The 10774-nt window shown below is 45.8% G+C and overlaps 1 protein-coding gene across 1 annotated transcript; it reads right to left on the bottom strand.

Moving 5' to 3' along the window:
* Positions 1-633: 633 nt before the first annotated feature.
* Positions 634-9728, bottom strand: ECHDC3 (enoyl-CoA hydratase domain containing 3). The gene is made up of 5 exons (XM_061559889.1): positions 9523-9728; positions 6805-6926; positions 6238-6335; positions 4790-4990; positions 634-3217 (listed from the first exon to the last, which is right to left on the bottom strand). The coding sequence occupies exons 1-5, from the start codon at positions 9705-9707 to the stop codon at positions 2855-2857; spliced, it is 969 nt and encodes a 322-aa protein (XP_061415873.1). The 5' UTR covers positions 9708-9728; the 3' UTR covers positions 634-2854.
* Positions 9729-10774: the final 1046 nt, after the last annotated feature.

The raw sequence follows: 10774 nt of genomic DNA, 5'->3' as shown, positions 1-10774 counted from the left end.
TGACAAGTGAAAGATTTGCGCTGAGCTCATAGACTATGGGAGCGGAGCTGAAGGATTTTCAGGGATCGGCCAATGTCCAAGGCGCATCTTGATCATCGTTAATATTGTTGAGATAACATGAGAGTCCACACTGGCCAGGATCTGAAATAATTGAACCTGCTTAAAAAAATTTAGTTTCCGATGCCGGATCAAATTACTTTAGTGATATGAGAACATAGACAATTTATAAAACCTCTGGGGAAGGCGACGTGATCATAACATGCATACTTTGAAGTTAATGAAAGCAGGGTTAGATAATGGAAATTTTACTGAAAAGAAAGCAATCAGGATGGGCTTAAAAATAACCAAAACGAAGACCTAAAGCGAGTTGGTGAGATACTGTACGAGCCATCTTTGGAGAATCAGGCGTTGACTGTATAATATTTTGTGGATCTGACAAGTTTTAGGTCGGTGTTGTAGTATTCAGTGGCATCAGCCATGGTGACCTTGAGTGTAAAGGTGATGGTTAAGTCTAAATTCAGGAGTAAGGTTATGACAACGAATATGGTTAGCAGCAGGGTTTGGAGTAGAATTAGCACCAGCATTTGCACATCGGCTCAATTGAGTGATAAAATAATGATCAGTCCCAACCCCTTTTTCACTTTTAAACTACTATATTTTATTAATACTTAGAACTTGATAAGAGTACGGTACACATTTTTATTTCAGACTTAAATCAGTAAACATATATGTAGTTAAAACAAGGCCACGTTGCTTGATGGTACTTCAAAAGAATTATATTGTGCAGGTGTGTTGGATCGATACACAACTCGTAGATCACAAAATGCACCACGAGAACACCGATGTAACACAGTGTCACACAATTATGGACAGGCATCGTCAAGATGCCAGGCAATGTGTTGTGGGCATAGATAGCTTTATCAATAAAAAGTGATGATAGAAAGTTAATTAGGCTGACTTCACCAATTGAATATTACAATATTGTTTTACCAGAAATGATCACCTTACAATATTCTCCAGGCATTATTTTAGGATTTTCGTGCAATTTACAATTCAAGGGCAAACCAGCTGTATTTTACATAGATATCCCATCCATTTTCGCTCCCAGAATTTTGAATCACCGTGATTCTGTTGCATTTGAAACATCGCCTTTTAAAAATGCATTTTAGGTGGGGTCCATACATTTATAGGCACAACACTCCACAAGTGTATTTTTTTACGTATGAATGCATTCGTGTTAAATTACTCAACAAAGTTAGGTTAAGATGTGTGCACCTGCTCAATAGGCCACTTGGTTTTCATTGCGCACGGCAGATGTTAAATATTTCTGAAGAAAATGTTCTCTCATTGAGAATCATAAACCAGACAAAACATGGCAGCCTCAGTTTAAAAGGCAATTTTTAAAAATAAAACTCGATTTGAGGTTTGGATATAATGTGCCGATGATCCTGCAATAAGACTGAAACCGGCGCATGGTTTCAATGTTGGATAGCTCGGATAAAATTCAAAATGTAAACGGGCAGTTAATTATACCCCAAGGCTACATATGAATAAGTCACAGGTGCATAGGTCAACATTAAAGCACTTATTTTTTTGCATTTAGCATCTTAATTCCATCTGCACTGTTTGGTGAGTCTGGGCACAGTGTGGAGATATTTTTAATCAAAATCGTAATTCCCGATTCCCCTGAAAGCAGCAGAGGAGCTGTATATGACGTCGGAGAACAACTCTGGAAGAGCCATCAGTGACTATCTCCTCCTGCAAGGGTCCACCGACACATTAGCCTGCAACGTCTTCACCTATGCTGATGGGATTATTTGGCCTGTGTGTATCTGCCAAATACTGTAAAAGCTTTCACGGTGAACCTTGATCAATGTTAACTGTATAAGATGGCAATACCACAAGTCTTTTAACATATATTTGTATGACAAGAACCAATAATTCAATCTACGTTTTCCAAATGGCTTGAAGCCAGAATTTCAAGGTGGTGGCTCAGTACCTATAGACACAACAATTGGAAATACATCCAGAGAGAGAGGGGGTTTAAACCGAGTGGGTTCAGTGCTGTGTAACAAGGGCTGTCGTACCTATAACAGTTCAAATGGCTACCAAGCCATTACATTTAATTCTGAAAGTATTAGAGCCAGTACGAATTGTAGAATAAGTTGATTAATCGGCTTAAAGTTATAATCGACTAGTGTTTTGTGGTCAATTACTTGGAACCCCTTTATAAAGATAGCACCACCTCGATATCCTGCTTCCTGAAGGCAGGAAACCCCCTACAAGGCCACATCCAGTGCGAAGAGACTGATGATGCCGATGACATCACCAAGCCTCGCCAATAACCTCCCGACCAGCGGCACAAATGGAAATAGAGGTGAGACTTTTTTCCAATTATTTTTGTGTTATTCGATTAGGTGTAAATTAACCGATATATCTGAATAATGGTCAGTAACTTAAATAATCGGATAGCAAAGCTCTGAATATATTTCAGCCCTTTCTTTACCCAGAATTGGATAAAGACCTGGTTTGTATGCACGGGTTAGACAAGGGGGGCGCAGGAGCAGTTCAAACGTCGATCGCCACCGATGTTAACCATGGCCGGGAACTGAACTTATGACACTGGTTTCATTACGTGGTGCGCTCCCCAATGCGCCACCGCTCCACCCCACGATGCCAATATGGGCCACGAAAGAAAGGAACCCATCCTCAAGAGTTTTAGCACAGAGACACTGAGTCCCCAGGCATGTCTATTATTCTTATTCGCCACTACAGGGGCACCCAGAATGCTTCAACCCAGAACTCGAGATACCAATTCAATACCTATGACACCACTGGTGGGGTGGGGGTGTTCTCAATCTCTGGCGCCATCCCCACGACCACTTCCCTCATGAACAGGCCCGGGCACCGGTTCCCACTGAGGTTTCCGCTTCTCCACAAACGCCCTGATGCCCTCCTGGCCGTCGGGCAGCTGCAGATTATCGAGCATTGCGGCCTGTGCTAGCGCATACGCGGCGTCCCAGTCGCGGCTCATCTGGCCCAGGAAGGCTCGCTTGCCCAGCGCGAGCACGCTGCGGCTCAGGCGGCACACCGAGCGCGCCACGCGCTCCACCTCTCCGTCGAGACGTTCCACCGGCACCACACGGCTCAGCAGCCCGTGCGCCAGCGCCTCGGACGCCGAGATGGGCTCGCCCGTCAGCAGCATCTCCATGGCCACCTGGGCGGAAACGAGTGTGTGCGCGGAAAGATCGTAAGTGAGCGACTGGCGTTATTTGCTTTTTCGTTTTTAGTTTCCCATGCACAGGGATGTCGCTAAAACTATATAAGCTTGATGAATGGCAGTAGCATCCCACAATAGCATCCCGCAAGGGGATGCTACCGCCATCCATCATGCATATATAGTGGGTGTGCAATAACTGCCGGGGATTTTTTTGCGAATAAGCACAATTTTTTCGTTAATTAAAACATCGTAAAAGAAATATCGGCCGCAAGGGATAGAGGAAGGATGCAGGTGTAAATGGGGAGTGTGCGGGGGAGGGGAAAGTTCTAGCTCAGCCTGCGTTTGTGAATCAGCCACCCACGGGTTGAAGTGTGTGTATGTGTGCGCATGTATACTGGGCATGCAAGCCATCCGAAAAATGCCTGATGCCCAGCGTTCGCCTCCCACTTACGAATACATCTGATGGGTTTTAAATTATAACATTACCAAAAAAGGAGCCACTAAACGGCCAACTAGCAATGCCTAATTTTTACCCTAGAAAAGAATATTTCCAGCACAAAAAGGCTTTGTTAAACGGGCATTTAAATTTCACAGCACATTACGAAGCAACGGGATGCAGGCTGGTTCTTTACGAGCTGGGCAACGGGGTATGTGCCTTGCGCTAATGTTCCGACAATGAAACATTTCTATAAAACCGATTACACTCAATTTACGATCAAGACTCGTGCGTCGCTGTCCCCAAGCAAAAGCATGCACAGATCGCACTTGCTCCACAACAGGACATGGCGTTTTGCCCGAGAATCGCGATGCCAAGCCGTAATCCCCAGCCAGCTTTGTTTAAGCAGGCGACCACCCCCCGAGGGAATACAGCACATCGCAGTGCTGCTTTAACCAATGCTGCTGGAAAACATTGGTGCAGAAGGGCTTATGTGAGCCCTGAACAAACATGTAATTTTATATTTTGGGGGGTGAAAAAAAGAATGTATCTGTCGTATATGCGTACATGTATGTTATGCTGGGAAAAAGATATGCATATTTCGAAACATGCAATGCATACTCTTAGTTTTTTCGGTAAAGTCATGTAGGTAAAAAAATGAAATTAAAATTAATAAAAATAAAAAAATTAAAATCACGACGTTTCGGAGGCAACAGAAGCTTCCGTCTTCAGGTGAAACCGTCACAGCAAAATATCTGTATCAAGTGAAGAGAAGTCCCAAGAGGCACGACCTTATATACTGGTTAAGGGGGGAGGAGCCAAGATGGGCCTCTCCCGCGGCCCAACCATGCATTTAGTGTATTTGGCTGCTATACGTTTCTACATGATAAGCCACTTTGTTGAGCTCTCTTTTATGGTCAATTCTGAAAAAGAGCTATATAGCTCAGTGGGCCTTACCTGGTAAAATATAAACAGTAGTTGTGCACTGTGGTCACCCATCCCACCACAATCCAGGCTCAACTCTGCATAGCTTATGAGTTCTATAACAAGATAGGGTGCATTCTGGGCGATTCGGTCATTCATTCACACAACCGCTCGGAACATCCATCTACAAACGAGAGTCGCACTTTCACCTTCTTGGGCACCGAGCGGCCGAGGGCCACGCCGGGCGTGGAGCAGAAGAGGCCGACGTGCACCCCGGGCGTGGCAAAGCGAGAGCGCTCCGACGCCAGCGCCACGTCACATGACGCCACGAGCTGGCAGCCCGCAGCCGTCGCTAGGCCGTCCACCTTCGCCATCACGGGCACCGGCAAACGCTGGATCGTGCGCATGACCTGGACGACAAATACAAAGGACCCCACCCCGCAACTCGTATAGCCGTTAACAAACTGGTGGGGCAAGTACTGTTAGTGAGCATCTATGAAGGCCGGCACGGAACACGTTGGGGGGGGGGGGGGGGGGGCAATGCCACGCCCGGCCACCTTTGTCTCCACCAAGGCTGATGTTTACACACTGTAGCAGATACGTATATAAGGCCGAGTCGACCTAGGCGAGGCCCAGTACTGGTTCAGATAATCGTCACTGCTGTTGGCGGTAGGTGGGAATCAAACACACACACCTCATGTGGGTGGCTGATTGGCATAGGAAGGTTGGGTGATATACCCACTATTGGCAAATGCCCCATTTGCAGGCTGGTACTGTGTAAACCGCGTACTGGAGAGTGACTGTTGCAGCAAGGTATTGGAATGGTTTGGGTGAGGCGCTATATCAGGCGCTTTGAGTTACCGAGGCATTTAAGCACCTTATAAATCCAGTAAAAAATCCAAATAGCACGTACATGGCTGATCTTGTACAATCGATTGTTAATTCTAAAGATGTTGTGGAACATCAAAAAACTAAAATTTGGTTAGAACTTTTTTGGCTGAAAATGACAACATACAAAAACTCTTAATTATAATTATTGAACAATGGCTGCCTGTCAAGTATTTGGTTTCCCTCAAAATTTCAGACAATTTTTTTGGAAACTAGGACTATGAAAATGTGTATCTGGATTCAATCACAATAGAACAGACCATTCATGAAATGAGCAATTCCAAGAGGTTTGGTGGACCTGGTTTAGCCGGCCCTTGAACAAAGAGAAGCAACAAATCTTAGCATAATCAGTGAGAGACATCTGGTGCCAGGAGAAATGGCATTTTCTGGAAAAAGAAGATATGTGAGAAGGGGTTAAAACAGCAATAAAACTTGAAACCTGGAGAAGCAGTAGAAGTATGTGGTATTAATGCCAATAAGTTAAAAGGGGGCTGACTAATGACAGAAGAATTGCACAATATTATCAAATCTGCATTGAGTAGTTAAAAGTTGTGACATTGGACACCAACAACCTCGTGTGCCATCCCGGCCTTCATAGGTGCTTGCAAACAGCACTTGCCCTCACAGTCTGTTGAGGCTATACGGGGGATCTTTGTCTTTGTCAGTAGAGATGGTGTGAAGTTTTTAGTGTTGTGGTCCGAATGTCATAGCATGTGTGCCATCTCATGGTTGTGCTTGCACTGATGGCTTATCAGAATGTTAATATCACCTCCGTGCAGGTCTCAAACACTCGAGTATGATGCTCTCGCCCGTACTCCGCCGTCAACTCCGACAGATCATGGCCCGACGAGAAGACAGGACCCACAGCTGCGCTGAGCAGGGGAACATCACACTAAGCGATGGGGCATTTCACTGTGTAAGTAAATGTCACATTTTATATGATCGAGTACATACAATTGACTGAAACAATTGACATGTTTATATTTGACTGACAAATTGGACATGTGACTATACCAAAGAAGCATTTTAAAATGGGATATCTATTTTTTTTATTTGAGTAGGATGAAGGTTTGGAGTGTTATGGCCTATGAATGTGGAAGGTTATAAAATTAATAAATGCCAATAGTCCATGCAGGATAATTGCAAAAACTAAATATATATAAATTCACACTAACATGTGGTTAATCGAGTATGATTAAGAGTGGTGTTGGAACACGAAGCGTTTAATTTTTTAAGAGAAAGAACATAATGACCGATTATAGCTGACACATGCGTGTTGGGTAAGGTGTGGCAAGGTGTGGTGGTGGTGTTGTAGCAAGGTAAAGTAGAGACAAACCAGAGATGATTATGACCCGCAGCGCAGGGTTGTTGAGGTCATCAGTGAGGTCGTTGCGGAGGGAGCGCAGCATGGCGAGTGACAGCACATTTCTCTTGCGAGGGTTGTTCAAAATTATGCTTCTGTGGGTGAGAAAAAGATACGAAAGAGGTCGAATTAATTACCTGCCATTCACTTATCCACAAACTAAGCTTGCACGTTAAAATAATGAACTGTTTAATTTGTCCTGATACACCTTGTTGTTTCTTAAAGAATAGTTTTTCTTAAAAGTCTTTGTTACCCTGTTTTGCCATTATTATTTTAAATATATTTGCAAGCGGTAGGGGATACCAGAGCTCAGAGAAAAATCCATGCGCTCCAGAGGAGAACACTTATAAGCCGTACAGATATTGTCAGAACTCTCCTGATACGGCCACCAGACACCACTTTGTTCCATTGTGCATATGTACAGCCCTTTCACCAATCCAATGCTGGATGAGAGACTCTCCATGCTTCACCAGTCGTGGGAGTTCTCTGACCATACCTCACCACACTGGTCAATACGAAAGCGAGGAGCACAGATGTACGATGGAATTACAGAATGGATTTTTCTGCACTGCCCTTTGCTGCCCACTACATAGCCCACTACAGTCCTACGACCATGTTTGTGCATGATGATTGCCCATAGAAGCACTATCCAGGCTCAACACTGCTTAACTTGTGATTTGCCGAGATTTAGTGCATTTCCAGGTAATTGCAGTATTGAGATAAGGTAGGTGGATCTAATGCCAATACAAGTCACCAACCCCACTTCCAATTAATAGGATTAGAGTTGTACACTGTCACTACATTGATCTGATTTATGGTAGTGAGACCTGTCATAGAATTGTGGATTTTCAACCTGTTGCTCAGATCCAATATGGATAATACTCATGTGAGAAAAAATACCTTTTAAATCTTTACTTGAATGATCACATTTACAATGGACTGTAGTTGCTAACGTCATGGCTGGAGTCATGTGATTTGAGACGTAGCCAAGAATTACTAAAGTCTCTGCTGCAAGAAAAACAAGTTGGATTATTATTTCACCAGGGTTGGAGATTAATGCCAGATTTGAATTTTTACCACAACCCGCTCTTCATCCGTCTTGTGCCATAAACAAGTCTTGCTTAATGGAAAGTGTCACCTAGTTTACTGTCAATCTACTGCTGGATGTAGGCTTCCCCATGTCATGTCCGTCATGAAGGTTGTTTGACAATACTTCACCATACGGGTGAAGCAGAGCACCCAGACTATTTCGTCAGATATCACTTGCCATTGATGATGTTAACTGTGGCTGGGAATCACACTCACGGTCACCGGGTTCACAGCGCAGTGCTCTAATCCATTTGCCACTGCTCCAGAAGTTACACTGTGGGTACCAATCTGATACCACCTCCTGTGGCTTTATTTGATGCAGAAATTGCCCAATTTACAATAATATAGGCACAGCTGCTAAAAAAACCCACTCTTTTACTATTTCCATTCTCGACTCTAAAAACAAAGCCACTGCTCCAAACTGTAACCTATAAAGAAGCATTGTTAATGATGACATAAAGCCGGATGCTGGAATACTGTAAGAGTAAACTTTGGAGGTCAAGTAAATATTGAAATAGAAGAGCCTGGCTAAATAAACTCATAGTGAGGTGTTGTGCCAAGCAAGGGCAATGGCCAGGATCCTCTTGCCTTGTGAATGGCAATCAAGGTTTAAGGTGCCTTAAAAATTATTGTAAATCACTGCCAATGCATGCCACTTAAAACCTCTCAATTGCCGTCAGAAGCATAGTCTTAAAAAATAAAATGCTTCAGCAGGCTAACATTTTGGCCATTATGATCGCATACGATCTCAGGAACTAAGCAGGGTTGATCGTGGGCAGTGCTTGGATTGATGACCACCATGCACATCTGTGAAAAAAAAAGCTTTATGGCTCATTGGATTCTTCCAGTATATTCTGATTTCGCTGTTGTAGGCTGGGGGGGGGGGGGGGGCTACGTGGGTGGGCAGCAGAGGGCAGTGGCAGCAACAATCACGTTTGATGATCCATCACACCTCCATCGTGTTTACGAAACACATCATTCATCTCACCCAAAAGAAGTAAAGTCCACGGGTTGAGGGTCAAAGTTTTAAACTATGGGTGAGTGTAGCGGCCTCTAGTGGCCGCAGAGGATAGGACAACGGTGAACCCATTACTGTACAACCACACGAAGAACAAAAACATCGATCACCTTCCAAAAATGTCAGATGCAAACGTGTGTCGTGAGAGCTAAGGATCGATATTAATCGATGCATCTTCACACCTCGACATTTAACCTTCAGTGGGCGGAGTGGCTGGTGGAGGAGCGGTGGCGCAGTGGTTAGCGCGAAGCGGGGTAACCTCGACCACCGGGGGTTCGATTTTGCCCGAGGTCGATTGCCTTCAAATGAGTCCTTGATCTGGTGCGGTGTGTGAGTAGATACAAAGACGGCCGGGCGTAGGTGCTCACCTAATTCGGCGCTCGCTCACGTAACTTTGTAACTTTACCGGAAATTTTAATTTGCATAACTTTTTGCAACTTCGCACGCAATGCAATGCAATGTCTGCATGCAGAACCCCTTGAGCGACGGCTTCGGCAGATAGATCGCGGCCGATAATAACAACGACGACGACGATGATGCGATGTGCCAAGTGCGTGCTTGCGACAGGGGGGCTCACTACTTGCCTGACCCCGTCGCATTCGCTGCGTACGGTGAGCGGAGCCTCCCTCTCCGCCTTATCGGGAGAGGCCGCCGAGCTCGCAGCAGCGCCGGGCACACCGCGTCCTGCCGCCGCCGCCACCGCCGACCCGGGCGCGCTCGGCCGGGCGGCGCAGAGGCGGCGAGACGCACGGACGAGCGCTGTCGCCATTGCCAGCGAATGAACTCTGTTGACTTCACCCCCCCCCTCAAACCCCCCCCCCCACACACACACTTAAACCACGCCCCTTCCACTAAACCACGCCCCTTCCACTAAACCACGCCCCCTTTCACTAAACCACGCCCCTTCCACTAAACCACGCCCAAAGCTCCGCCTCTTTTCCCTAAACCCCGCCCTAAAACTATGATAACCTCGCCTCCCGCGCACCGAAACCCCGCCCATTCCCCCCACTGATCCCTCCCCCTCACATCTAAACCCCACCCCCACAAGAAAAACCCGGTGAGGGGAGGGGGGATGTGGTGGGAGGGGAGGTGGCGTGGTGGTGGGGGGGGGGCGGAGACCCCACGGGTTTGTTGTTGTTCGCGTAGCCGCGGCGGCGATTTGATTGGCCGCGCGCTTTGGACAAATTGCAACGCCCCCACCCGCCCACCCACCGCCTCTCCCCCCCTACGCTTGGTGATTGGTCGATGAGGGAGGCGTGGCCCGTGTCCCCTCCCCCACGCCCTGTGGCAGGGAAACAAAATATGTTAATGAGATAGGCCCTTATATGGAGTAAATGGGCGTGGCCTTGCCCATATAAGGAATACTGGTATGGGTATCGACCGAGTTTTTTAACGATACCATGCTTGATCCATGCTTGATCCATGCTCGAACACAAGCTTGGATATTTTTAATTCAACATTTTTGTAATCGTTAAAAGTGATTCGCGTCACATGATTTCTGGATGGAAACCGACGATTTGTGGATCTCACATGATTCCTCGATTCTTGACGCTCATTGGCTTCCTTCGACATTAACGTAATGCATCGTTCATTGCGTCGTCGATTCATTTTATCCTGATACAGCTTCACGCGCCCAATCGCGTGTCCATTGGGTTAACGACTCCTTATCTGTTGAACGCCTTTTGGCGTCATCTGGTCCAACACCAATGGAGACTAGGCTCTAAGGAAAGCTGTCTCGGGTGTGGACCAATCAACTTCAAAGACAGTGCATATCATTACCATTATCAGAGTTGTTTCTTTTTGTTTGCATTTTGACTGCTTGTGTTGCGGTTATTG

Source organism: Lethenteron reissneri, chromosome 26, assembly GCF_015708825.2.
Source record: "Lethenteron reissneri isolate LAM-NWPU_2019-01 chromosome 26, ASM1570882v1, whole genome shotgun sequence".
Taxonomy (NCBI): Eukaryota; Metazoa; Chordata; class Hyperoartia; order Petromyzontiformes; family Petromyzontidae; genus Lethenteron; species Lethenteron reissneri.
Note: the sequence above shows the minus strand (reverse complement) of the source record. Positions and strands in the feature narration are given on the sequence as shown.

What these genes read in the sequence shown, in the direction of transcription:
- ECHDC3 (XM_061559889.1), bottom strand. Translation starts at nt 9,707, where the DNA reads ATGGCGACAGCGCTCGTCCGTGCGTCTCGCCGCCTCTGCGCCGCCCGG. An exon ending in GCGGGTCATAATCATCTCTG is followed by an intron (nt 6,336 to 6,804) that starts GTTTGTCTCTAC and finishes TGCTCAGCGCAG; the next exon opens with CTGTGGGTCCTGTCTTCTCG. An exon ending in TGTTTGAGACCTGCACGGAG is followed by an intron (nt 4,991 to 6,237) that starts GTGATATTAACA and finishes TTTGTCGTCCAG; the next exon opens with GTCATGCGCACGATCCAGCG.